We start from the raw sequence: 26,360 nt of genomic DNA, 5'->3' as shown, positions 1-26,360 counted from the left end.
AACATGCCAGAGATGTGTGACGTCACCTTTCTCGTTGGGAAGGAGAAGGCTCCTGTTCATGGAGTCAAAGCCATAATGGCTACACGAAGCAGGTAAGATATTCTACAAAACAATAATCCATTAAAAAGGTCAGAACAATAATAAGTGTATGTTTAAGTAGAGTACATTTGGCTCTTATACCCTGTGAATGTACTCAACATGGGAACAATTTTTGGACTGTTTGTGTTTAAATATCGTCTTCAATTTTTTCTTTCTTTTCTCTAGGTACATGTATCAGCTTTTGCTTCAACATCAGAAACAGTCCTCCGTTGAGCGACCCAAGACCAAAAAGATCAAAGACTCACCCTTTTCACAGAAACTCACCATCACCATTCCTGACTACCACATTGGAGACTTTCAGGCGTTTCTCAAATTCGTCCACTCAGGGAAAGCTAACATCGGTTTTAACAATGTGATTGGTAAGTACTATCTTCATTTGTTTAACTGGGATATTCATTTCAACACAAAAGTATGGCCATTCCACTAATCGTGATGACACATGCGCGAAACACACACAATTATCCATAACATGAACTTCACCTTCATGATAATATTTTATCAAACACATTACAATATGTCCTCGGTTCTTTCAGGATTACTCTGTGCATCTGTGGAATTTGGATTCTCCGACCTACGAACGGCCTGTATGCAGTTTATCCAGAGATGTCAAAGTCAGGGACATGGTCTAGCCCTTCTGGATTTAGCCTGGACCTACCAACATAAACGACCAGCACAGAAACTCATCTGCCAGGTATGTAGCTTGAGATGCTCTTGGCATTGACCACACTTGGGCCACACGCATGATAAACGTATATGTAATTGATTTGGTTGAGGAACATTTCAAGGAACCGAATGATTTTTAAGGGATTGATAAATATAGACTGCAAAGAACTTCGAATATTAGATGATCAAATAGTCTTTATTGCTGTTCTAATTTTGGATACTTTACTCTTTTCCAGCTGTCGTGTGTAACCAGATGAAAACCGCAACCGAGCTTACATGAAGGTTCCCAACAGTAGGATCAATATCCACACTACATTCTCTGTTCCCAACGAGAGGATGAACCAACAGCAGCAAGCCTGTTGTTCAAGATGACGAAGACGACGAAATGAAGAAGAAGACACCAGTCACTGTCGCTCAGTCCCATAACGTTTAGAGCGTCACAAAGCTGTGGTTGACGAAGACGAAGATAAAGTCACCAAGACACTCTGTGTGTGAAGACAATAGCATTGTCAAACACGATTCTTGACTTGCACATTGTACGTTGTTGTTAATGTGAAGGAACAAAGCATACCGACAAGTACTTAACAGTGTCATCGTACTTATGTTCCTTGCCAGTGTCAGTGTGAATGTATAAAAATAGCGACACATGTTATGTATTACTATGTTCATTAAACAGTATTGGCAGAAAATATGAACCTGTTTAAGTTTTACATTTCCACATTGCTTGCATGGTGACAGTTTATGTTGTAACAATGAACAGATACAATACATTCAAGAACATGTATTATCATATATTATTTCAACTGAGCATTACAGGAACTGCGATTTAATCAGAATTACGATTTTTTTCTAAAAAATAAAATGTTACAAAAATACCAAATACATATCCATTCATTTTCATTGTTGACATGTGTGGCCTCGACCACCGCATTTCTGTATGCACAGTTGCGTCCAGAATCCAGTGTTTGTTGGTTTGAATCTAGATTTAGAAGTTGTACGCCATTTGCGGCTTTCCTTCCATATTTAGCTGAAATACTGCATATTTTATCTCATTAATAAAGGACACATTGTTGTCAACTGTATCTGCAAAGAGCTTTCGTGGTAAAAAGAACTTGAACACGCATGTTAATGTCATTAGCTCATTTGTATATAATTAGGTGTAACGTATGTTGCACATGTAAATTTTAATGATCTTTGATATTTCAAACGTACGTCTGAGACAATACAACACTAAAGAGTTGTTTTTTTCTGAGAGTGCATGTAACCATAATTAGAAAGTGTGGAAAGTTGAAGCTTTTCTTAGGCTTTACGTAAATGATTATTTGAGAATGGTTGAAATAAAATTATTGCTTGAAATCAAACTGGATTGGAAAACAAGCCCATGTCTTATGTTGATGCCAATCCATTACAAGCTATTCTGCACGGGATATCAGTGTATGAGCTGTGATTTCATAGGAAGCACATATAGCCTGGCATTCAGATGTTAATTCAATAACACGACTCAACAATGGAAGGTTTTGCTTATAAGATACTAGTATGTGTTTGAACAATGAACCCTAATTGCTTCATTTAATGTGACAGATGTAACGATGCACAGACTGAATGAAATCTACCCTTTTACTTACCGATTTTTGCAACATTTCCATATTCCACTTAGGATCTTACGGTCACAAGATCGTATCCAATTGGATAACAAACATATTATTTCTATGTGTGTACTAATATTGACATCCAAATAAATAATGAGTTGTAGTTTCGCAAGTAGCGCCACAAGAGCAGGATGACTTATTTGAAATCATTCTATGAGCTTTGTGTAAGCTGAGATCACTACAAGCTAATCGTAGTCGCGAATGCATTGCGTGGCAGAATCTATTGTAGCAAATGCTGGAAATAACAAAGGAAACATGTATTGACATTATTGTCTCAGAACCATTTCATGTCACTGGCAACTGTCTCTGGCTTTTCGGAAGTCAGAGCGGACCAAGTGTGTCAATAATGTCATCACTACAAGTCTCATGTGCCATTTCCTGATAATGTGCACGTGGTCTTTGTGTTTTCAAAGGTTCTAGTTATATGTGACACGTTGGAAGATTGTTCATCAAAGCGCCTTGATTGCCAATCAATTTGTTTAAAAAACATGTACCACTTGACTAGCTTGTCTACAACATCTATCAGCAATCGTACAATCACACATTCAATTTATGATTAAACAATACTCCTCACTGTGCATATCATCTATAGCCAAGCCCTCAACTCAACAAATCGCTGCGCCTCCGCTCAATCCCAAATGATGTGGTTATGTGTCACGAGTAATCCGGAGTACAATAAAGTTCAGTTCAGCAAACTGTTTGTTTGACGAATCACACGATGAAATGACTTTGGCTGACACAAATTTTATTGAAATAGCAGGGTGTCATTTGCACACATGAACAATAAAAAATCATTTGACACTCTAACTTTGTTGTCATATCACACTTGCACTTGAAAAAATTGAAACAAAAAAGATCAGTTATATATTTATACACTGTTCAATAACAGAACTATTTTAGTTCAATTTTATTTCAATAAGGAAATCACAATGGCTGTTTTCAGTGAGTGGAATCTATAACGCTAGACATTTATATTTCAAGTGCAAATAATTCACGTACGTATACAGGTAGATAATGTATAATTCCATCAACATACCGTTACTACATTTACATCATTAGCATCTAAAAGTTCCACTCGCATTAAACATAACTTGACTCCAAATGGATCCTTAATAACATAATACCATTTATCACCGACAAATGAACACGTATATCGTAAATCCTTAAATAATCAAACACCCGAAACACATCATCACCCAAACTCTATTATCTCGGTGTTTTGACAACAGACGACATTACCGTAGAACACTTATTCTTAGATTGGTCACGTGATGTCAGCTCATTAACAAGTGCAGCACGTGCCACTAGCAAAATGTGCTAAGCTGAAGCCTTCGTGTCAACATTGACTTAATCCTGACATGTAGTTGTAGTAATGACTCTGTCATTTGTGTTGTGATACGCAAAGGTATAAAGCTGGTCTGGTAGAGGAAGAAGGCATTCCAATCTTGGAAACATTACATCGAGATACATACTTAGATCTTTAGATTCGCCGAGTTTAACCAAATATCAGTTCTGTCTTTCATTATCAATAAGATCTAACAACAAGTAACATGAATCATTACGATTCCCGACTTTGTCTTCTGGACTCTTCGGCCATGGAAACTATTGACCACACTGGTCATGACGCAGACGGTGAGACATTTGCATTATTCACTTTTATCACATCAGGATAATAATTCCTTGATGGTTTTTTCAAAGTATATTTCAAGGACACATTTTGTTCATGAAACAACACTCAGCTTTACTAACATTTGCAACAAATGAAATATTATTTCATAACTGATTTGTTTTCTTATTCCAGCTGAAGGTACCTCTTCAGGCTATGACTCAAGCGACTACTCCTCTGATGAAGGCGTCAGCACGACCTCGAAGTCAAGATCTTTCAGCCAATCCAGCTCTCACCCCTCACAGTCCTCCGGTCGGGGTGACGTCATGATGCTTAAAAGCACAGGGGACTTACAGGACAGTCTCTCCCTCATCCTAAACATGCCAGAGATGTGTGACGTCACCTTTCTCGTTGGGAAGGAGAAGGCTCCTGTTCATGGAGTCAAAGCCATAATGGCTACACGAAGCAGGTAAGATATTCTACAAAACAATAATCCATTAAAAAGGTCAGAACAATAATAAGTGTATGTTTAAGTAGAGTACATTTGGCTCTTATACCCTGTGAATGTACTCAACATGGGAACAATTTTTGGACTGTTTGTGTTTAAATATCGTCTTCAATTTTTTCTTTCTTTTCTCTAGGTACATGTATCAGCTTTTGCTTCAACATCAGAAACAGTCCTCCGTTGAGCGACCCAAGACCAAAAAGATCAAAGACTCACCCTTTTCACAGAAACTCACCATCACCATTCCTGACTACCACATTGGAGACTTTCAGGCGTTTCTCAAATTCGTCCACTCAGGGAAAGCTAACATCGGTTTTAACAATGTGATTGGTAAGTACTATCTTCATTTGTTTAACTGGGATATTCATTTCAACACAAAAGTATGGCCATTCCACTAATCGTGATGACACATGCGCGAAACACACACAATTATCCATAACATGAACTTCACCTTCATGATAATATTTTATCAAACACATTACAATATGTCCTCGGTTCTTTCAGGATTACTCTGTGCATCTGTGGAATTTGGATTCTCCGACCTACGAACGGCCTGTATGCAGTTTATCCAGAGATGTCAAAGTCAGGGACATGGTCTAGCCCTTCTGGATTTAGCCTGGACCTACCAACATAAACGACCAGCACAGAAACTCATCTGCCAGGTATGTAGCTTGAGATGCTCTTGGCATTGACCACACTTGGGCCACACGCATGATAAACGTATATGTAATTGATTTGGTTGAGGAACATTTCAAGGAACCGAATGATTTTTAAGGGATTGATAAATATAGACTGCAAAGAACTTCGAATATTAGATGATCAAATAGTCTTTATTGCTGTTCTAATTTTGGATACTTTACTCTTTTCCAGCTGTCGTGTGTAACCAGATGAAAACCGCAACCGAGCTTACATGAAGGTTCCCAACAGTAGGATCAATATCCACACTACATTCTCTGTTCCCAACGAGAGGATGAACCAACAGCAGCAAGCCTGTTGTTCAAGATGACGAAGACGACGAAATGAAGAAGAAGACACCAGTCACTGTCGCTCAGTCCCATAACGTTTAGAGCGTCACAAAGCTGTGGTTGACGAAGACGAAGATAAAGTCACCAAGACACTCTGTGTGTGAAGACAATAGCATTGTCAAACACGATTCTTGACTTGCACATTGTACGTTGTTGTTAATGTGAAGGAACAAAGCATACCGACAAGTACTTAACAGTGTCATCGTACTTATGTTCCTTGCCAGTGTCAGTGTGAATGTATAAAAATAGCGACACATGTTATGTATTACTATGTTCATTAAACAGTATTGGCAGAAAATATGAACCTGTTTAAGTTTTACATTTCCACATTGCTTGCATGGTGACAGTTTATGTTGTAACAATGAACAGATACAATACATTCAAGAACATGTATTATCATATATTATTTCAACTGAGCATTACAGGAACTGCGATTTAATCAGAATTACGATTTTTTTCTAAAAAATAAAATGTTACAAAAATACCAAATACATATCCATTCATTTTCATTGTTGACATGTGTGGCCTCGACCACCGCATTTCTGTATGCACAGTTGCGTCCAGAATCCAGTGTTTGTTGGTTTGAATCTAGATTTAGAAGTTGTACGCCATTTGCGGCTTTCCTTCCATATTTAGCTGAAATACTGCATATTTTATCTCATTAATAAAGGACACATTGTTGTCAACTGTATCTGCAAAGAGCTTTCGTGGTAAAAAGAACTTGAACACGCATGTTAATGTCATTAGCTCATTTGTATATAATTAGGTGTAACGTATGTTGCACATGTAAATTTTAATGATCTTTGATATTTCAAACGTACGTCTGAGACAATACAACACTAAAGAGTTGTTTTTTTCTGAGAGTGCATGTAACCATAATTAGAAAGTGTGGAAAGTTGAAGCTTTTCTTAGGCTTTACGTAAATGATTATTTGAGAATGGTTGAAATAAAATTATTGCTTGAAATCAAACTGGATTGGAAAACAAGCCCATGTCTTATGTTGATGCCAATCCATTACAAGCTATTCTGCACGGGATATCAGTGTATGAGCTGTGATTTCATAGGAAGCACATATAGCCTGGCATTCAGATGTTAATTCAATAACACGACTCAACAATGGAAGGTTTTGCTTATAAGATACTAGTATGTGTTTGAACAATGAACCCTAATTGCTTCATTTAATGTGACAGATGTAACGATGCACAGACTGAATGAAATCTACCCTTTTACTTACCGATTTTTGCAACATTTCCATATTCCACTTAGGATCTTACGGTCACAAGATCGTATCCAATTGGATAACAAACATATTATTTCTATGTGTGTACTAATATTGACATCCAAATAAATAATGAGTTGTAGTTTCGCAAGTAGCGCCACAAGAGCAGGATGACTTATTTGAAATCATTCTATGAGCTTTGTGTAAGCTGAGATCACTACAAGCTAATCGTAGTCGCGAATGCATTGCGTGGCAGAATCTATTGTAGCAAATGCTGGAAATAACAAAGGAAACATGTATTGACATTATTGTCTCAGAACCATTTCATGTCACTGGCAACTGTCTCTGGCTTTTCGGAAGTCAGAGCGGACCATGTGTATCAATAATGTCATCACTACAAGTCTCATGTGCCATTTCCTGATAATGTGCACGTGGTCTTTGTGTTTTCAAAGGTTCTAGTTATATGTGACACGTTGGAAGATTGTTCATCAAAGCGCCTTGATTGCCAATCAATTTGTTTAAAAAACATGTACCACTTGACTAGCTTGTCTACAACATCTATCAGCAATCGTACAATCACACATTCAATTTATGATTAAACAATACTCCTCACTGTGCATATCATCTATAGCCAAGCCCTCAACTCAACAAATCGCTGCGCCTCCGCTCAATCCCAAATGATGTGGTTATGTGTCACGAGTAATCCGGAGTACAATAAAGTTCAGTTCAGCAAACTGTTTGTTTGACGAATGACACGATGAAATGACTTTGGCTGACACAAATTTTATTGAAATAGCAGGGTGTCATTTGCACACATGAACAATAAAAAATCATTTGACACTCTAACTTTGTTGTCATATCACACTTGCACTTGAAAAAATTGAAACAAAAAAGATCAGTTATATATTTATACACTGTTCAATAACAGAACTATTTTAGTTCAATTTTATTTCAATAAGGAAATCACAATGGCTGTTTTCAGTGAGTGGAATCTATAACGCTAGACATTTATATTTCAAGTGCAAATAATTCACGTACGTATACAGGTAGATAATGTATAATTCCATCAACATACCGTTACTACATTTACATCATTAGCATCTAAAAGTTCCACTCGCATTAAACATAACTTGACTCCAAATGGATCCTTAATAACACAATACCATTTATCACCGACAAATGAACACGTATATCGTAAATCCTTAAATAATCAAACACCCGAAACACATCATCACCCAAACTCTATTATCTCGGTGTTTTGACAACAGACGACATTACCGTAGAACACTTATTCTTAGATTGGTCACGTGATGTCAGCTCATTAACAAGTGCAGCACGTGCCACTAGCAAAATGTGCTAAGCTGAAGCCTTCGTGTCAACATTGACTTAATCCTGACATGTAGTTGTAGTAATGACTCTGTCATTTGTGTTGTGATACGCAAAGGTATAAAGCTGGTCTGGTAGAGGAAGAAGGCATTCCAATCTTGGAAACATTACATCGAGATACATACTTAGATCTTTAGATTCGCCGAGTTTAACCAAATATCAGTTCTGTCTTTCATTATCAATAAGATCTAACAACAAGTAACATGAATCATTACGATTCCCGACTTTGTCTTCTGGACTCTTCGGCCATGGAAACTATTGACCACACTGGTCATGACGCAGACGGTGAGACATTTGCATTATTCACTTTTATCACATCAGGATAATAATTCCTTGATGGTTTTTTCAAAGTATATTTCAAGGACACATTTTGTTCATGAAACAACACTCAGCTTTACTAACATTTGCAACAAATGAAATATTATTTCATAACTGATTTGTTTTCTTATTCCAGCTGAAGGTACCTCTTCAGGCTATGACTCAAGCGACTACTCCTCTGATGAAGGCGTCAGCACGACCTCGAAGTCAAGATCTTTCAGCCAATCCAGCTCTCACCCCTCACAGTCCTCCGGTCGGGGTGACGTCATGATGCTTAAAAGCACAGGGGACTTACAGGACAGTCTCTCCCTCATCCTAAACATGCCAGAGATGTGTGACGTCACCTTTCTCGTTGGGAAGGAGAAGGCTCCTGTTCATGGAGTCAAAGCCATAATGGCTACACGAAGCAGGTAAGATATTCTACAAAACAATAATCCATTAAAAAGGTCAGAACAATAATAAGTGTATGTTTAAGTAGAGTACATTTGGCTCTTATACCCTGTGAATGTACTCAACATGGGAACAATTTTTGGACTGTTTGTGTTTAAATATCGTCTTCAATTTTTTCTTTCTTTTCTCTAGGTACATGTATCAGCTTTTGCTTCAACATCAGAAACAGTCCTCCGTTGAGCGACCCAAGACCAAAAAGATCAAAGACTCACCCTTTTCACAGAAACTCACCATCACCATTCCTGACTACCACATTGGAGACTTTCAGGCGTTTCTCAAATTCGTCCACTCAGGGAAAGCTAACATCGGTTTTAACAATGTGATTGGTAAGTACTATCTTCATTTGTTTAACTGGGATATTCATTTCAACACAAAAGTATGGCCATTCCACTAATCGTGATGACACATGCGCGAAACACACACAATTATCCATAACATGAACTTCACCTTCATGATAATATTTTATCAAACACATTACAATATGTCCTCGGTTCTTTCAGGATTACTCTGTGCATCTGTGGAATTTGGATTCTCCGACCTACGAACGGCCTGTATGCAGTTTATCCAGAGATGTCAAAGTCAGGGACATGGTCTAGCCCTTCTGGATTTAGCCTGGACCTACCAACATAAACGACCAGCACAGAAACTCATCTGCCAGGTATGTAGCTTGAGATGCTCTTGGCATTGACCACACTTGGGCCACACGCATGATAAACGTATATGTAATTGATTTGGTTGAGGAACATTTCAAGGAACCGAATGATTTTTAAGGGATTGATAAATATAGACTGCAAAGAACTTCGAATATTAGATGATCAAATAGTCTTTATTGCTGTTCTAATTTTGGATACTTTACTCTTTTCCAGCTGTCGTGTGTAACCAGATGAAAACCGCAACCGAGCTTACATGAAGGTTCCCAACAGTAGGATCAATATCCACACTACATTCTCTGTTCCCAACGAGAGGATGAACCAACAGCAGCAAGCCTGTTGTTCAAGATGACGAAGACGACGAAATGAAGAAGAAGACACCAGTCACTGTCGCTCAGTCCCATAACGTTTAGAGCGTCACAAAGCTGTGGTTGACGAAGACGAAGATAAAGTCACCAAGACACTCTGTGTGTGAAGACAATAGCATTGTCAAACATGATTCTTGACTTGCACATTGTACGTTGTTGTTAATGTGAAGGAACAAAGCATACCGACAAGTACTTAACAGTGTCATCGTACTTATGTTCTTTGCCAGTGTCAGTGTGAATGTATAAAAATAGCGACACATGTTATGTATTACTATGTTCATTAAACAGTATTGGCAGAAAATATGAACCTGTTTAAGTTTTACATTTCCACATTGCTTGCATGGTGACAGTTTATGTTGTAACAATGAACAGATACAATACATTCAAGAACATGTATTATCATATATTATTTCAACTGAGCATTACAGGAACTGCGATTTAATCAGAATTACGATTTTTTTTAGAAAATAAAATGTTACAAAAATACCAAATACATATCCGTTCATTTTCATTGTTGACATGTGTGGCCTCGACCACCGCATTTCTGTATGCACAGTTGCGTCCAGAATCCAGTGTTTGTTGGTTTGAATCTAGATTTAGAAGTTGTACGCCATTTGCGGCTTTCCTTCCATATTTAGCTGAAATACTGCATATTTTATCTCATTAATAAAGGACACATTGTTGTCAACTGTATCTGCAAAGAGCTTTCGTGGTAAAAAGAACTTGAACAGGCATGTTAATGTCATTAGCTCATTTGTATATAATTAGGTGTAACGTATGTTGCACATGTAAATTTTAATGATCTTTGATATTTCAAACGTACGTCTGAGACAATACAACACTAAAGAGTTGTTTTTTCTGAGAGTGCATGTAACCATAATTAGAAAGTGTGGAAAGTTGAAGCTTTTCTTAGGCTTTACGTAAATGATTATTTGAGAATGGTTGAAATAAAATTATTGCTTGAAATCAAACTGGATTGGAAAACAAGCCCATGTCTTATGTTGATGCCAATCCATTACAAGCTATTCTGCACGGGATATCAGTGTATGAGCTGTGATTTCATAGGAAGCACATATAGCCTGGCATTCAGATGTTAATTCAATAACACGACTCAACAATGGAAGGTTTTGCTTATAAGATACTAGTATGTGTTTGAACAATGAACCCTAATTGCTTCATTTAATGTGACAGATGTAACGATGCACAGACTGAATGAAATCTACCCTTTTACTTACCGATTTTTGCAACATTTCCATATTCCACTTAGGATCTTACGGTCACAAGATCGTATCCAATTGGATAACAAACATATTATTTCTATGTGTGTACTAATATTGACATCCAAATAAATAATGAGTTGTAGTTTCGCAAGTAGCGCCACAAGAGCAGGATGACTTATTTGAAATCATTCTATGAGCTTTGTGTAAGCTGAGATCACTACAAGCTAATCGTAGTCGCGAATGCATTGCGTGGCAGAATCTATTGTAGCAAATGCTGGAAATAACAAAGGAAACATGTATTGACATTATTGTCTCAGAACCATTTCATGTCACTGGCAACTGTCTCTGGCTTTTCGGAAGTCAGAGCGGACCATGTGTGTCAATAATGTCATCACTACAAGTCTCATGTGCCATTTCCTGATAATGTGCACGTGGTCTTTGTGTTTTCAAAGGTTCTAGTTATATGTGACACGTTGGAAGATTGTTCATCAAAGCGCCTTGATTGCCAATCAATTTGTTTAAAAAACATGTACCACTTGACTAGCTTGTCTACAACATCTATCAGCAATCGTACAATCACACATTCAATTTATGATTAAACAATACTCCTCACTGTGCATATCATCTATAGCCAAGCCCTCAACTCAACAAATCGCTGCGCCTCCGCTCAATCCCAAATGATGTGGTTATGTGTCACGAGTAATCCGGAGTACAATAAAGTTCAGTTCAGCAAACTGTTTGTTTGACGAATGACACGATGAAATGACTTTGGCTGACACAAATTTTATTGAAATAGCAGGGTGTCATTTGCACACATGAACAATAAAAAATCATTTGACACTCTAACTTTGTTGTCATATCACACTTGCACTTGAAAAAATTGAAACAAAAAAGATCAGTTATATATTTATACACTGTTCAATAACAGAACTATTTTAGTTCAATTTTATTTCAATAAGGAAATCACAATGGCTGTTTTCAGTGAGTGGAATCTATAACGCTAGACATTTATATTTCAAGTGCAAATAATTCACGTACGTATACAGGTAGATAATGTATAATTCCATCAACATACCGTTACTACATTTACATCATTAGCATCTAAAAGTTCCACTCGCATTAAACATAACTTGACTCCAAATGGATCCTTAATAACACAATACCATTTATCACCGACAAATGAACACGTATATCGTAAATCCTTAAATAATCAAACACCCGAAACACATCATCACCCAAACTCTATTATCTCGGTGTTTTGACAACAGACGACATTACCGTAGAACACTTATTCTTAGATTGGTCACGTGATGTCAGCTCATTAACAAGTGCAGCACGTGCCACTAGCAAAATGTGCTAAGCTGAAGCCTTCGTGTCAACATTGACTTAATCCTGACATGTAGTTGTAGTAATGACTCTGTCATTTGTGTTGTGATACGCAAAGGTATAAAGCTGGTCTGGTAGAGGAAGAAGGCATTCCAATCTTGGAAACATTACATCGAGATACATACTTAGATCTTTAGATTCGCCGAGTTTAACCAAATATCAGTTCTGTCTTTCATTATCAATAAGATCTAACAACAAGTAACATGAATCATTACGATTCCCGACTTTGTCTTCTGGACTCTTCGGCCATGGAAACTATTGACCACACTGGTCATGACGCAGACGGTGAGACATTTGCATTATTCACTTTTATCACATCAGGATAATAATTCCTTGATGGTTTTTTCAAAGTATATTTCAAGGACACATTTTGTTCATGAAACAACACTCAGCTTTACTAACATTTGCAACAAATGAAATATTATTTCATAACTGATTTGTTTTCTTATTCCAGCTGAAGGTACCTCTTCAGGCTATGACTCAAGCGACTACTCCTCTGATGAAGGCGTCAGCACGACCTCGAAGTCAAGATCTTTCAGCCAATCCAGCTCTCACCCCTCACAGTCCTCCGGTCGGGGTGACGTCATGATGCTTAAAAGCACAGGGGACTTACAGGACAGTCTCTCCCTCATCCTAAACATGCCAGAGATGTGTGACGTCACCTTTCTCGTTGGGAAGGAGAAGGCTCCTGTTCATGGAGTCAAAGCCATAATGGCTACACGAAGCAGGTAAGATATTCTACAAAACAATAATCCATTAAAAAGGTCAGAACAATAATAAGTGTATGTTTAAGTAGAGTACATTTGGCTCTTATACCCTGTGAATGTACTCAACATGGGAACAATTTTTGGACTGTTTGTGTTTAAATATCGTCTTCAATTTTTTCTTTCTTTTCTCTAGGTACATGTATCAGCTTTTGCTTCAACATCAGAAACAGTCCTCCGTTGAGCGACCCAAGACCAAAAAGATCAAAGACTCACCCTTTTCACAGAAACTCACCATCACCATTCCTGACTACCACATTGGAGACTTTCAGGCGTTTCTCAAATTCGTCCACTCAGGGAAAGCTAACATCGGTTTTAACAATGTGATTGGTAAGTACTATCTTCATTTGTTTAACTGGGATATTCATTTCAACACAAAAGTATGGCCATTCCACTAATCGTGATGACACATGCGCGAAACACACACAATTATCCATAACATGAACTTCACCTTCATGATAATATTTTATCAAACACATTACAATATGTCCTCGGTTCTTTCAGGATTACTCTGTGCATCTGTGGAATTTGGATTCTCCGACCTACGAACGGCCTGTATGCAGTTTATCCAGAGATGTCAAAGTCAGGGACATGGTCTAGCCCTTCTGGATTTAGCCTGGACCTACCAACATAAACGACCAGCACAGAAACTCATCTGCCAGGTATGTAGCTTGAGATGCTCTTGGCATTGACCACACTTGGGCCACACGCATGATAAACGTATATGTAATTGATTTGGTTGAGGAACATTTCAAGGAACCGAATGATTTTTAAGGGATTGATAAATATAGACTGCAAAGAACTTCGAATATTAGATGATCAAATAGTCTTTATTGCTGTTCTAATTTTGGATACTTTACTCTTTTCCAGCTGTCGTGTGTAACCAGATGAAAACCGCAACCGAGCTTACATGAAGGTTCCCAACAGTAGGATCAATATCCACACTACATTCTCTGTTCCCAACGAGAGGATGAACCAACAGCAGCAAGCCTGTTGTTCAAGATGACGAAGACGACGAAATGAAGAAGAAGACACCAGTCACTGTCGCTCAGTCCCATAACGTTTAGAGCGTCACAAAGCTGTGGTTGACGAAGACGAAGATAAAGTCACCAAGACACTCTGTGTGTGAAGACAATAGCATTGTCAAACACGATTCTTGACTTGCACATTGTACGTTGTTGTTAATGTGAAGGAACAAAGCATACCGACAAGTACTTAACAGTGTCATCGTACTTATGTTCCTTGCCAGTGTCAGTGTGAATGTATAAAAATAGCGACACATGTTATGTATTACTATGTTCATTAAACAGTATTGGCAGAAAATATGAACCTGTTTAAGTTTTACATTTCCACATTGCTTGCATGGTGACAGTTTATGTTGTAACAATGAACAGATACAATACATTCAAGAACATGTATTATCATATATTATTTCAACTGAGCATTACAGGAACTGCGATTTAATCAGAATTACGATTTTTTTCTAAAAAATAAAATGTTACAAAAATACCAAATACATATCCATTCATTTTCATTGTTGACATGTGTGGCCTCGACCACCGCATTTCTGTATGCACAGTTGCGTCCAGAATCCAGTGTTTGTTGGTTTGAATCTAGATTTAGAAGTTGTACGCCATTTGCGGCTTTCCTTCCATATTTAGCTGAAATACTGCATATTTTATCTCATTAATAAAGGACACATTGTTGTCAACTGTATCTGCAAAGAGCTTTCGTGGTAAAAAGAACTTGAACACGCATGTTAATGTCATTAGCTCATTTGTATATAATTAGGTGTAACGTATGTTGCACATGTAAATTTTAATGATCTTTGATATTTCAAACGTACGTCTGAGACAATACAACACTAAAGAGTTGTTTTTTTCTGAGAGTGCATGTAACCATAATTAGAAAGTGTGGAAAGTTGAAGCTTTTCTTAGGCTTTACGTAAATGATTATTTGAGAATGGTTGAAATAAAATTATTGCTTGAAATCAAACTGGATTGGAAAACAAGCCCATGTCTTATGTTGATGCCAATCCATTACAAGCTATTCTGCACGGGATATCAGTGTATGAGCTGTGATTTCATAGGAAGCACATATAGCCTGGCATTCAGATGTTAATTCAATAACACGACTCAACAATGGAAGGTTTTGCTTATAAGATACTAGTATGTGTTTGAACAATGAACCCTAATTGCTTCATTTAATGTGACAGATGTAACGATGCACAGACTGAATGAAATCTACCCTTTTACTTACCGATTTTTGCAACATTTCCATATTCCACTTAGGATCTTACGGTCACAAGATCGTATCCAATTGGATAACAAACATATTATTTCTATGTGTGTACTAATATTGACATCCAAATAAATAATGAGTTGTAGTTTCGCAAGTAGCGCCACAAGAGCAGGATGACTTATTTGAAATCATTCTATGAGCTTTGTGTAAGCTGAGATCACTACAAGCTAATCGTAGTCGCGAATGCATTGCGTGGCAGAATCTATTGTAGCAAATGCTGGAAATAACAAAGGAAACATGTATTGACATTATTGTCTCAGAACCATTTCATGTCACTGGCAACTGTCTCTGGCTTTTCGGAAGTCAGAGCGGACCATGTGTATCAATAATGTCATCACTACAAGTCTCATGTGCCATTTCCTGATAATGTGCACGTGGTCTTTGTGTTTTCAAAGGTTCTAGTTATATGTGACACGTTGGAAGATTGTTCATCAAAGCGCCTTGATTGCCAATCAATTTGTTTAAAAAACATGTACCACTTGACTAGCTTGTCTACAACATCTATCAGCAATCGTACAATCACACATTCAATTTATGATTAAACAATACTCCTCACTGTGCATATCATCTATAGCCAAGCCCTCAACTCAACAAATCGCTGCGCCTCCGCTCAATCCCAAATGATGTGGTTATGTGTCACGAGTAATCCGGAGTACAATAAAGTTCAGTTCAGCAAACTGTTTGTTTGACGAATGACACGATGAAATGACTTTGGCTGACACAAATTTTATTGAAATAGCAGGGTGTCATTTGCACACATGAACAATAAAAAATCATTTGACACTCTAACTTTGTTGTCATATCACACTTGCACTTGAAAAAATTGAAACAAAAAAGATCAGTTATATATTTATACACTGTTCAATAACAGAACTATTTTAGTTCAATTTTATTTCAATAAGGAAATCACAATGGCTGTTTTCAGTGAGTGGAATCTATAACGCTAGACATTTATATTTCAAGTGCAAATAATTCACGTACGTATACAGGTAGATAATGTATAATTCCATCAACATACCGTTACTACATTTACATCATTAGCATCTAAAAGTTCCACTCGCATTAAACATAACTTGACTCCAAATGGATCCTTAATAACACAATACCATTTATCACCGACAAATGAACACGTATATCGTAAATCCTTAAATAATCAAACACCCGAAACACATCATCACCCAAACTCTATTATCTCGGTGTTTTGACAACAGACGACATTACCGTAGAACACTTATTCTTAGATTGGTCACGTGATGTCAGCTCATTAACAAGTGCAGCACGTGCCACTAGCAAAATGTGCTAAGCTGAAGCCTTCGTGTCAACATTGACTTAATCCTGACATGTAGTTGTAGTAATGACTCTGTCATTTGTGTTGTGATACGCAAAGGTATAAAGCTGGTCTGGTAGAGGAAGAAGGCATTCCAATCTTGGAAACATTACATCGAGATACATACTTAGATCTTTAGATTCGCCGAGTTTAACCAAATATCAGTTCTGTCTTTCATTATCAATAAGATCTAACAACAAGTAACATGAATCATTACGATTCCCGACTTTGTCTTCTGGACTCTTCGGCCATGGAAACTATTGACCACACTGGTCATGACGCAGACGGTGAGACATTTGCATTATTCACTTTTATCACATCAGGATAATAATTCCTTGATGGTTTTTTCAAAGTATATTTCAAGGACACATTTTGTTCATGAAACAACACTCAGCTTTACTAACATTTGCAACAAATGAAATATTATTTCATAACTGATTTGTTTTCTTATTCCAGCTGAAGGTACCTCTTCAGGCTATGACTCAAGCGACTACTCCTCTGATGAAGGCGTCAGCACGACCTCGAAGTCAAGATCTTTCAGCCAATCCAGCTCTCACCCCTCACAGTCCTCCGGTCGGGGTGACGTCATGATGCTTAAAAGCACAGGGGACTTACAGGACAGTCTCTCCCTCATCCTAAACATGCCAGAGATGTGTGACGTCACCTTTCTCGTTGGGAAGGAGAAGGCTCCTGTTCATGGAGTCAAAGCCATAATGGCTACACGAAGCAGGTAAGATATTCTACAAAACAATAATCCATTAAAAAGGTCAGAACAATAATAAGTGTATGTTTAAGTAGAGTACATTTGGCTCTTATACCCTGTGAATGTACTCAACATGGGAACAATTTTTGGACTGTTTGTGTTTAAATATCGTCTTCAATTTTTTCTTTCTTTTCTCTAGGTACATGTATCAGCTTTTGCTTCAACATCAGAAACAGTCCTCCGTTGAGCGACCCAAGACCAAAAAGATCAAAGACTCACCCTTTTCACAGAAACTCACCATCACCATTCCTGACTACCACATTGGAGACTTTCAGGCGTTTCTCAAATTCGTCCACTCAGGGAAAGCTAACATCGGTTTTAACAATGTGATTGGTAAGTACTATCTTCATTTGTTTAACTGGGATATTCATTTCAACACAAAAGTATGGCCATTCCACTAATCGTGATGACACATGCGCGAAACACACACAATTATCCATAACATGAACTTCACCTTCATGATAATATTTTATCAAACACATTACAATATGTCCTCGGTTCTTTCAGGATTACTCTGTGCATCTGTGGAATTTGGATTCTCCGACCTACGAACGGCCTGTATGCAGTTTATCCAGAGATGTCAAAGTCAGGGACATGGTCTAGCCCTTCTGGATTTAGCCTGGACCTACCAACATAAACGACCAGCACAGAAACTCATCTGCCAGGTATGTAGCTTGAGATGCTCTTGGCATTGACCACACTTGGGCCACACGCATGATAAACGTATATGTAATTGATTTGGTTGAGGAACATTTCAAGGAACCGAATGATTTTTAAGGGATTGATAAATATAGACTGCAAAGAACTTCGAATATTAGATGATCAAATAGTCTTTATTGCTGTTCTAATTTTGGATACTTTACTCTTTTCCAGCTGTCGTGTGTAACCAGATGAAAACCGCAACCGAGCTTACATGAAGGTTCCCAACAGTAGGATCAATATCCACACTACATTCTCTGTTCCCAACGAGAGGATGAACCAACAGCAGCAAGCCTGTTGTTCAAGATGACGAAGACGACGAAATGAAGAAGAAGACACCAGTCACTGTCGCTCAGTCCCATAACGTTTAGAGCGTCACAAAGCTGTGGTTGACGAAGACGAAGATAAAGTCACCAAGACACTCTGTGTGTGAAGACAATAGCATTGTCAAACATGATTCTTGACTTGCACATTGTACGTTGTTGTTAATGTGAAGGAACAAAGCATACCGACAAGTACTTAACAGTGTCATCGTACTTATGTTCCTTGCCAGTGTCAGTGTGAATGTATAAAAATAGCGACACATGTTATGTATTACTATGTTCATTAAACAGTATTGGCAGAAAATATGAACCTGTTTAAGTTTTACATTTCCACATTGCTTGCATGGTGACAGTTTATGTTGTAACAATGAACAGATACAATACATTCAAGAACATGTATTATCATATATTATTTCAACTGAGCATTACAGGAACTGCGATTTAATCAGAATTACGATTTTTTTCTAAAAAATAAAATGTTACAAAAATACCAAATACATATCCATTCATTTTCATTGTTGACATGTGTGGCCTCGACCACCGCATTTCTGTATGCACAGTTGCGTCCAGAATCCAGTGTTTGTTGGTTTGAATCTAGATTTAGAAGTTGTACGCCATTTGCGGCTTTCCTTCCATATTTAGCTGAAATACTGCATATTTTATCTCATTAATAAAGGACACATTGTTGTCAACTGTATCTGCAAAGAGCTTTCGTGGTAAAAAGAACTTGAACACGCATGTTAATGTCATTAGCTCATTTGTATATAATTAGGTGTAACGTATGTTGCACATGTAAATTTTAATGATCTTTGATATTTCAAACGTACGTCTGAGACAATACAACACTAAAGAGTTGTTTTTTTCTGAGAGTGCATGTAACCATAATTAGAAAGTGTGGAAAGTTGAAGCTTTTCTTAGGCTTTACGTAAATGATTATTTGAGAATGGTTGAAATAAAATTATTGCTTGAAATCAAACTGGATTGGAAAACAAGCCCATGTCTTATGTTGATGCCAATCCATTACAAGCTATTCTGCACGGGATATCAGTGTATGAGCTGTGATTTCATAGGAAGCACATATAGCCTGGCATTCAGATGTTAATTCAATAACACGACTCAACAATGGAAGGTTTTGCTTATAAGATACTAGTATGTGTTTGAACAATGAACCCTAATTGCTTCATTTAATGTGACAGATGTAACGATGCACAGACTGAATGAAATCTACCCTTTTACTTACCGATTTTTGCAACATTTCCATATTCCACTTAGGATCTTACGGTCACAAGATCGTATCCAATTGGATAACAAACATATTATTTCTATGTGTGTACTAATATTGACATCCAAATAAATAATGAGTTGTAGTTTCGCAAGTAGCGCCACAAGAGCAGGATGACTTATTTGAAATCATTCTATGAGCTTTGTGTAAGCTGAGATCACTACAAGCTAATCGTAGTCGCGAATGCATTGCGTGGCAGAATCTATTGTAGCAAATGCTGGAAATAACAAAGGAAACATGTATTGACATTATTGTCTCAGAACCATTTCATGTCACTGGCAACTGTCTCTGGCTTTTCGGAAGTCAGAGCGGACCATGTGTGTCAATAATGTCATCACTACAAGTCTCATGTGCCATTTCCTGATAATGTGCACGTGGTCTTTGTGTTTTCAAAGGTTCTAGTTATATGTGACACGTTGGAAGATTGTTCATCAAAGCGCCTTGATTGCCAATCAATTTGTTTAAAAAACATGTACCACTTGACTAGCTTGTCTACAACATCTATCAGCAATCGTACAATCACACATTCAATTTATGATTAAACAATACTCCTCACTGTGCATATCATCTATAGCCAAGCCCTCAACTCAACAAATCGCTGCGCCTCCGCTCAATCCCAAATGATGTGGTTATGTGTCACGAGTAATCCGGAGTACAATAAAGTTCAGTTCAGCAAACTGTTTGTTTGACGAATGACACGATGAAATGACTTTGGCTGACACAAATTTTATTGAAATAGCAGGGTGTCATTTGCACACATGAACAATAAAAAATCATTTGACACTCTAACTTTGTTGTCATATCACACTTGCACTTGAAAAAATTGAAACAAAAAAGATCAGTTATATATTTATACACTGTTCAATAACAGAACTATTTTAGTTCAATTTTATTTCAATAAGGAAATCACAATGGCTGTTTTCAGTGAGTGGAATCTATAACGCTAGACATTTATATTTCAAGTGCAAATAATTCACGTACGTATACAGGTAGATAATGTATAATTCCATCAACATACCGTTACTACATTTACATCATTAGCATCTAAAAGTTCCACTCGCATTAAACATAACTTGACTCCAAATGGATCCTTAATAACACAATACCATTTATCACCGACAAATGAACACGTATATCGTAAATCCTTAAATAATCAAACACCCGAAACACATCATCACCCAAACTCTATTATCTCGGTGTTTTGACAACAGACGACATTACCGTAGAACACTTATTCTTAGATTGGTCACGTGATGTCAGCTCATTAACAAGTGCAGCACGTGCCACTAGCAAAATGTGCTAAGCTGAAGCCTTCGTGTCAACATTGACTTAATCCTGACATGTAGTTGTAGTAATGACTCTGTCATTTGTGTTGTGATACGCAAAGGTATAAAGCTGGTCTGGTAGAGGAAGAAGGCATTCCAATCTTGGAAACATTACATCGAGATACATACTTAGATCTTTAGATTCGCCGAGTTTAACCAAATATCAGTTCTGTCTTTCATTATCAATAAGATCTAACAACAAGTAACATGAATCATTACGATTCCCGACTTTGTCTTCTGGACTCTTCGGCCATGGAAACTATTGACCACACTGGTCATGACGCAGACGGTGAGACATTTGCATTATTCACTTTTATCACATCAGGATAATAATTCCTTGATGGTTTTTTCAAAGTATATTTCAAGGACACATTTTGTTCATGAAACAACACTCAGCTTTACTAACATTTGCAACAAATGAAATATTATTTCATAACTGATTTGTTTTCTTATTCCAGCTGAAGGTACCTCTTCAGGCTATGACTCAAGCGACTACTCCTCTGATGAAGGCGTCAGCACGACCTCGAAGTCAAGATCTTTCAGCCAATCCAGCTCTCACCCCTCACAGTCCTCCGGTCGGGGTGACGTCATGATGCTTAAAAGCACAGGGGACTTACAGGACAGTCTCTCCCTCATCCTAAACATGCCAGAGATGTGTGACGTCACCTTTCTCGTTGGGAAGGAGAAGGCTCCTGTTCATGGAGTCAAAGCCATAATGGCTACACGAAGCAGGTAAGATATTCTACAAAACAATAATCCATTAAAAAGGTCAGAACAATAATAAGTGTATGTTTAAGTAGAGTACATTTGGCTCTTATACCCTGTGAATGTACTCAACATGGGAACAATTTTTGGACTGTTTGTGTTTAAATATCGTCTTCAATTTTTTCTTTCTTTTCTCTAGGTACATGTATCAGCTTTTGCTTCAACATCAGAAACAGTCCTCCGTTGAGCGACCCAAGACCAAAAAGATCAAAGACTCACCCTTTTCACAGAAACTCACCATCACCATTCCTGACTACCAGATTGGAGACTTTCAGGCGTTTCTCAAATTCGTCCACTCAGGGAAAGCTAACATCGGTTTTAACAATGTGATTGGTAAGTACTATCTTCATTTGTTTAACTGGGATATTCATTTCAACACAAAAGTATGGCCATTCCACTAATCGTGATGACACATGCGCGAAACACACACAATTATCCATAACATGAACTTCACCTTCATGATAATATTTTATCAAACACATTACAATATGTCCTCGGTTCTTTCAGGATTACTCTGTGCATCTGTGGAATTTGGATTCTCCGACCTACGAACGGCCTGTATGCAGTTTATCCAGAGATGTCAAAGTCAGGGACATGGTCTAGCCCTTCTGGATTTAGCCTGGACCTACCAACATAAACGACCAGCACAGAAACTCATCTGCCAGGTATGTAGCTTGAGATGCTCTTGGCATTGACCACACTTGGGCCACACGCATGATAAACGTATATGTAATTGATTTGGTTGAGGAACATTTCAAGGAACCGAATGATTTTTAAGGGATTGATAAATATAGACTGCAAAGAACTTCGAATATTAGATGATCAAATAGTCTTTATTGCTGTTCTAATTTTGGATACTTTACTCTTTTCCAGCTGTCGTGTGTAACCAGATGAAAACCGCAACCGAGCTTACATGAAGGTTCCCAACAGTAGGATCAATATCCACACTACATTCTCTGTTCCCAACGAGAGGATGAACCAACAGCAGCAAGCCTGTTGTTCAAGATGACGAAGACGACGAAATGAAGAAGAAGACACCAGTCACTGTCGCTCAGTCCCATAACGTTTAGAGCGTCACAAAGCTGTGGTTGACGAAGACGAAGATAAAGTCACCAAGACACTCTGTGTGTGAAGACAATAGCATTGTCAAAAATGATTCTTGACTTGCACATTGTACGTTGTTGTTAATGTGAAGGAACAAAGCATACCGACAAGTACTTAACAGTGTCATCGTACTTATGTTCTTTGCCAGTGTCAGTGTGAATGTATAAAAATAGCGACACATGTTATGTATTACTATGTTCATTAAACAGTATTGGCAGAAAATATGAACCTGTTTAAGTTTTACATTTCCACATTGCTTGCATGGTGACAGTTTATGTTGTAACAATGAACAGATACAATACATTCAAGAACATGTATTATCATATATTATTTCAACTGAGCATTACAGGAACTGCGATTTAATCAGAATTACGATTTTTTTTAGAAAATAAAATGTTACAAAAATACCAAATACATATCCGTTCATTTTCATTGTTGACATGTGTGGCCTCGACCACCGCATTTCTGTATGCACAGTTGCGTCCAGAATCCAGTGTTTGTTGGTTTGAATCTAGATTTAGAAGTTGTACGCCATTTGCGGCTTTCCTTCCATATTTAGCTGAAATACTGCATATTTTATCTCATTAATAAAGGACACATTGTTGTCAACTGTATCTGCAAAGAGCTTTCGTGGTAAAAAGAACTTGAACACGCATGTTAATGTCATTAGCTCATTTGTATATAATTAGGTGTAACGTATGTTGCACATGTAAATTTTAATGATCTTTGATATTTCAAACGTACGTCTGAGACAATACAACACTAAAGAGTTTTTTTTTCTGAGAGTGCATGTAACCATAATTAGAAAGTGTGGAAAGTTGAAGCTTTTCTTAGGCTTTACGTAAATGATTATTTGAGAATGGTTGAAATAAAATTATTGCTTGAAATCAAACTGGATTGGAAAACAAGCCCATGTCTTATGTTGATGCCAATCCATTACAAGCTATTCTGCACGGGATATCAGTGTATGAGCTGTGATTTCATAGGAAGCACATATAGCCTGGCATTCAGATGTTAATTCAATAACACGACTCAACAATGGAAGGTTTTGCTTATAAGATACTAGTATGTGTTTGAACAATGAACCCTAATTGCTTCATTTAATGTGACAGATGTAACGATGCACAGACTGAATGAAATCTACCCTTTTACTTACCGATTTTTGCAACATTTCCATATTCCACTTAGGATCTTACGGTCACAAGATCGTATCCAATTGGATAACAAACATATTATTTCTATGTGTGTACTAATATTGACATCCAAATAAATAATGAGTTGTAGTTTCGCAAGTAGCGCCACAAGAGCAGGATGACTTATTTGAAATCATTCTATGAGCTCTGTGTAAGCTGAGATCACTACAAGCTAATCGTAGTCGCGAATGCATTGCGTGGCAGAATCTATTGTAGCAAATGCTGGAAATAACAAAGGAAACATGTATTGACATTATTGTCTCAGAACCATTTCATGTCACTGGCAACTGTCTCTGGCTTTTCGGAAGTCAGAGCGGACCATGTGTGTCAATAATGTCATCACTACAAGTCTCATGTGCCATTTCCTGATAATGTGCACGTGGTCTTTGTGTTTTCAAAGGTTCTAGTTATATGTGACACGTTGGAAGATTGTTCATCAAAGCGCCTTGATTGCCAATCAATTTGTTTAAAAAACATGTACCACTTGACTAGCTTGTCTACAACATCTATCAGCAATCGTACAATCACACATTCAATTTATGATTAAACAATACTCCTCACTGTGCATATCATCTATAGCCAAGCCCTCAACTCAACAAATCGCTGCGCCTCCGCTCAATCCCAAATGATGTGGTTATGTGTCACGAGTAATCCGGAGTACAATAAAGTTCAGTTCAGCAAACTGTTTGTTTGACGAATGACACGATGAAATGACTTTGGCTGACACAAATTTTATTGAAATAGCAGGGTGTCATTTGCACACATGAACAATAAAAAATCATTTGACACTCTAACTTTGTTGTCATATCACACTTGCACTTGAAAAAATTGAAACAAAAAAGATCAGTTATATATTTATACACTGTTCAATAACAGAACTATTTTAGTTCAATTTTATTTCAATAAGGAAATCACAATGGCTGTTTTCAGTGAGTGGAATCTATAACGCTAGACATTTATATTTCAAGTGCAAATAATTCACGTACGTATACAGGTAGATAATGTATAATTCCATCAACATACCGTTACTACATTTACATCATTAGCATCTAAAAGTTCCACTCGCATTAAACATAACTTGACTCCAAATGGATCCTTAATAACATAATACCATTTATCACCGACAAATGAACACGTATATCGTAAATCCTTAAATAATCAAACACCCGAAACACATCATCACCCAAACTCTATTATCTCGGTGTTTTGACAACAGACGACATTACCGTAGAACACTTATTCTTAGATTGGTCACGTGATGTCAGCTCATTAACAAGTGCAGCACGTGCCACTAGCAAAATGTGCTAAGCTGAAGCCTTCGTGTCAACATTGACTTAATCCTGACATGTAGTTGTAGTAATGACTCTGTCATTTGTGTTGTGATACGCAAAGGTATAAAGCTGGTCTGGTAGAGGAAGAAGGCATTCCAATCTTGGAAACATTACATCGAGATACATACTTAGATCTTTAGATTCGCCGAGTTTAACCAAATATCAGTTCTGTCTTTCATTATCAATAAGATCTAACAACAAGTAACATGAATCATTACGATTCCCGACTTTGTCTTCTGGACTCTTCGGCCATGGAAACTATTGACCACACTGGTCATGACGCAGACGGTGAGACATTTGCATTATTCACTTTTATCACATCAGGATAATAATTCCTTGATGGTTTTTTCAAAGTATATTTCAAGGACACATTTTGTTCATGAAACAACACTCAGCTTTACTAACATTTGCAACAAATGAAATATTATTTCATAACTGATTTGTTTTCTTATTCCAGCTGAAGGTACCTCTTCAGGCTATGACTCAAGCGACTACTCCTCTGATGAAGGCGTCAGCACGACCTCGAAGTCAAGATCTTTCAGCCAATCCAGCTCTCACCCCTCACAGTCCTCCGGTCGGGGTGACGTCATGATGCTTAAAAGCACAGGGGACTTACAGGACAGTCTCTCCCTCATCCTA

The 26,360-nt window shown here is 37.5% G+C and overlaps 6 protein-coding genes across 6 annotated transcripts; all 6 read left to right on the top strand.

Annotated features, from left to right (window-relative positions):
* Window positions 1-3: 3 nt before the first annotated feature.
* Window positions 4-4,347, top strand: LOC139462685 (serine-enriched protein-like). Its single transcript, XM_071244512.1, has 4 exons — window positions 4-92; window positions 265-458; window positions 633-790; window positions 4,213-4,347. Exons 1-4 carry the CDS (start codon window positions 4-6, stop codon window positions 4,345-4,347), a joined length of 576 nt encoding a protein of 191 aa, XP_071100613.1.
* Window positions 4,348-4,397: 50 nt separating this feature from the next.
* LOC139462684 (serine-enriched protein-like) lies at window positions 4,398-8,741 on the top strand. The gene is made up of 4 exons (XM_071244511.1): window positions 4,398-4,486; window positions 4,659-4,852; window positions 5,027-5,184; window positions 8,607-8,741. Exons 1-4 carry the CDS (start codon window positions 4,398-4,400, stop codon window positions 8,739-8,741), a joined length of 576 nt encoding a protein of 191 aa, XP_071100612.1.
* Window positions 8,742-8,791: 50 nt separating this feature from the next.
* LOC139462683 (serine-enriched protein-like) lies at window positions 8,792-13,133 on the top strand. Its single transcript, XM_071244510.1, has 4 exons — window positions 8,792-8,880; window positions 9,053-9,246; window positions 9,421-9,578; window positions 12,999-13,133. The coding sequence occupies exons 1-4, from the start codon at window positions 8,792-8,794 to the stop codon at window positions 13,131-13,133; spliced, it is 576 nt and encodes a 191-aa protein (XP_071100611.1).
* A 50-nt stretch (window positions 13,134-13,183) lies between these two features.
* LOC139462681 (serine-enriched protein-like) lies at window positions 13,184-17,527 on the top strand. The gene is made up of 4 exons (XM_071244509.1): window positions 13,184-13,272; window positions 13,445-13,638; window positions 13,813-13,970; window positions 17,393-17,527. The coding sequence occupies exons 1-4, from the start codon at window positions 13,184-13,186 to the stop codon at window positions 17,525-17,527; spliced, it is 576 nt and encodes a 191-aa protein (XP_071100610.1).
* A 50-nt stretch (window positions 17,528-17,577) lies between these two features.
* Window positions 17,578-21,921, top strand: LOC139462680 (serine-enriched protein-like). Its single transcript, XM_071244508.1, has 4 exons — window positions 17,578-17,666; window positions 17,839-18,032; window positions 18,207-18,364; window positions 21,787-21,921. The coding sequence occupies exons 1-4, from the start codon at window positions 17,578-17,580 to the stop codon at window positions 21,919-21,921; spliced, it is 576 nt and encodes a 191-aa protein (XP_071100609.1).
* A 50-nt stretch (window positions 21,922-21,971) lies between these two features.
* Window positions 21,972-26,313, top strand: LOC139462679 (serine-enriched protein-like). The gene is made up of 4 exons (XM_071244507.1): window positions 21,972-22,060; window positions 22,233-22,426; window positions 22,601-22,758; window positions 26,179-26,313. Exons 1-4 carry the CDS (start codon window positions 21,972-21,974, stop codon window positions 26,311-26,313), a joined length of 576 nt encoding a protein of 191 aa, XP_071100608.1.
* The last annotated feature ends 47 nt before the right edge of the window (window positions 26,314-26,360 follow it).

Source organism: Haliotis cracherodii, unplaced genomic scaffold, assembly GCF_022045235.1.
Source record: "Haliotis cracherodii isolate W230 unplaced genomic scaffold, xgHalCrac1.p SCAF_15, whole genome shotgun sequence".
In the NCBI taxonomy this organism is placed as follows: domain Eukaryota; kingdom Metazoa; phylum Mollusca; class Gastropoda; order Lepetellida; family Haliotidae; genus Haliotis; species Haliotis cracherodii.
The sequence above is the reverse complement of the archived record's forward strand: the minus strand, read 5'-3'. Positions and strand labels throughout refer to the sequence as shown.

Excerpts from the sequence above, each read along its gene's own strand:
- LOC139462685 (XM_071244512.1), top strand. The coding sequence starts at position 4 with ATGCCAGAGATGTGTGACGTCACCTTTCTCGTTGGGAAGGAGAAGGCT. Across the intron at positions 93-264 it reads ATAATGGCTACACGAAGCAG|GTACATGTATCAGCTTTTGC; the intron begins GTAAGATATTCT and ends TCTTTTCTCTAG. Across the intron at positions 791-4,212 it reads CACAGAAACTCATCTGCCAG|CTGAAGGTACCTCTTCAGGC; the intron begins GTATGTAGCTTG and ends TTCTTATTCCAG.
- LOC139462684 (XM_071244511.1), top strand. The coding sequence starts at position 4,398 with ATGCCAGAGATGTGTGACGTCACCTTTCTCGTTGGGAAGGAGAAGGCT. Across the intron at positions 4,853-5,026 it reads CGGTTTTAACAATGTGATTG|GATTACTCTGTGCATCTGTG; the intron begins GTAAGTACTATC and ends CGGTTCTTTCAG. Across the intron at positions 5,185-8,606 it reads CACAGAAACTCATCTGCCAG|CTGAAGGTACCTCTTCAGGC; the intron begins GTATGTAGCTTG and ends TTCTTATTCCAG.
- LOC139462683 (XM_071244510.1), top strand. The coding sequence starts at position 8,792 with ATGCCAGAGATGTGTGACGTCACCTTTCTCGTTGGGAAGGAGAAGGCT. Across the intron at positions 8,881-9,052 it reads ATAATGGCTACACGAAGCAG|GTACATGTATCAGCTTTTGC; the intron begins GTAAGATATTCT and ends TCTTTTCTCTAG. Across the intron at positions 9,247-9,420 it reads CGGTTTTAACAATGTGATTG|GATTACTCTGTGCATCTGTG; the intron begins GTAAGTACTATC and ends CGGTTCTTTCAG.
- LOC139462681 (XM_071244509.1), top strand. The coding sequence starts at position 13,184 with ATGCCAGAGATGTGTGACGTCACCTTTCTCGTTGGGAAGGAGAAGGCT. Across the intron at positions 13,273-13,444 it reads ATAATGGCTACACGAAGCAG|GTACATGTATCAGCTTTTGC; the intron begins GTAAGATATTCT and ends TCTTTTCTCTAG. Across the intron at positions 13,639-13,812 it reads CGGTTTTAACAATGTGATTG|GATTACTCTGTGCATCTGTG; the intron begins GTAAGTACTATC and ends CGGTTCTTTCAG.
- LOC139462680 (XM_071244508.1), top strand. The coding sequence starts at position 17,578 with ATGCCAGAGATGTGTGACGTCACCTTTCTCGTTGGGAAGGAGAAGGCT. Across the intron at positions 17,667-17,838 it reads ATAATGGCTACACGAAGCAG|GTACATGTATCAGCTTTTGC; the intron begins GTAAGATATTCT and ends TCTTTTCTCTAG. Across the intron at positions 18,033-18,206 it reads CGGTTTTAACAATGTGATTG|GATTACTCTGTGCATCTGTG; the intron begins GTAAGTACTATC and ends CGGTTCTTTCAG.
- LOC139462679 (XM_071244507.1), top strand. The coding sequence starts at position 21,972 with ATGCCAGAGATGTGTGACGTCACCTTTCTCGTTGGGAAGGAGAAGGCT. Across the intron at positions 22,427-22,600 it reads CGGTTTTAACAATGTGATTG|GATTACTCTGTGCATCTGTG; the intron begins GTAAGTACTATC and ends CGGTTCTTTCAG. Across the intron at positions 22,759-26,178 it reads CACAGAAACTCATCTGCCAG|CTGAAGGTACCTCTTCAGGC; the intron begins GTATGTAGCTTG and ends TTCTTATTCCAG.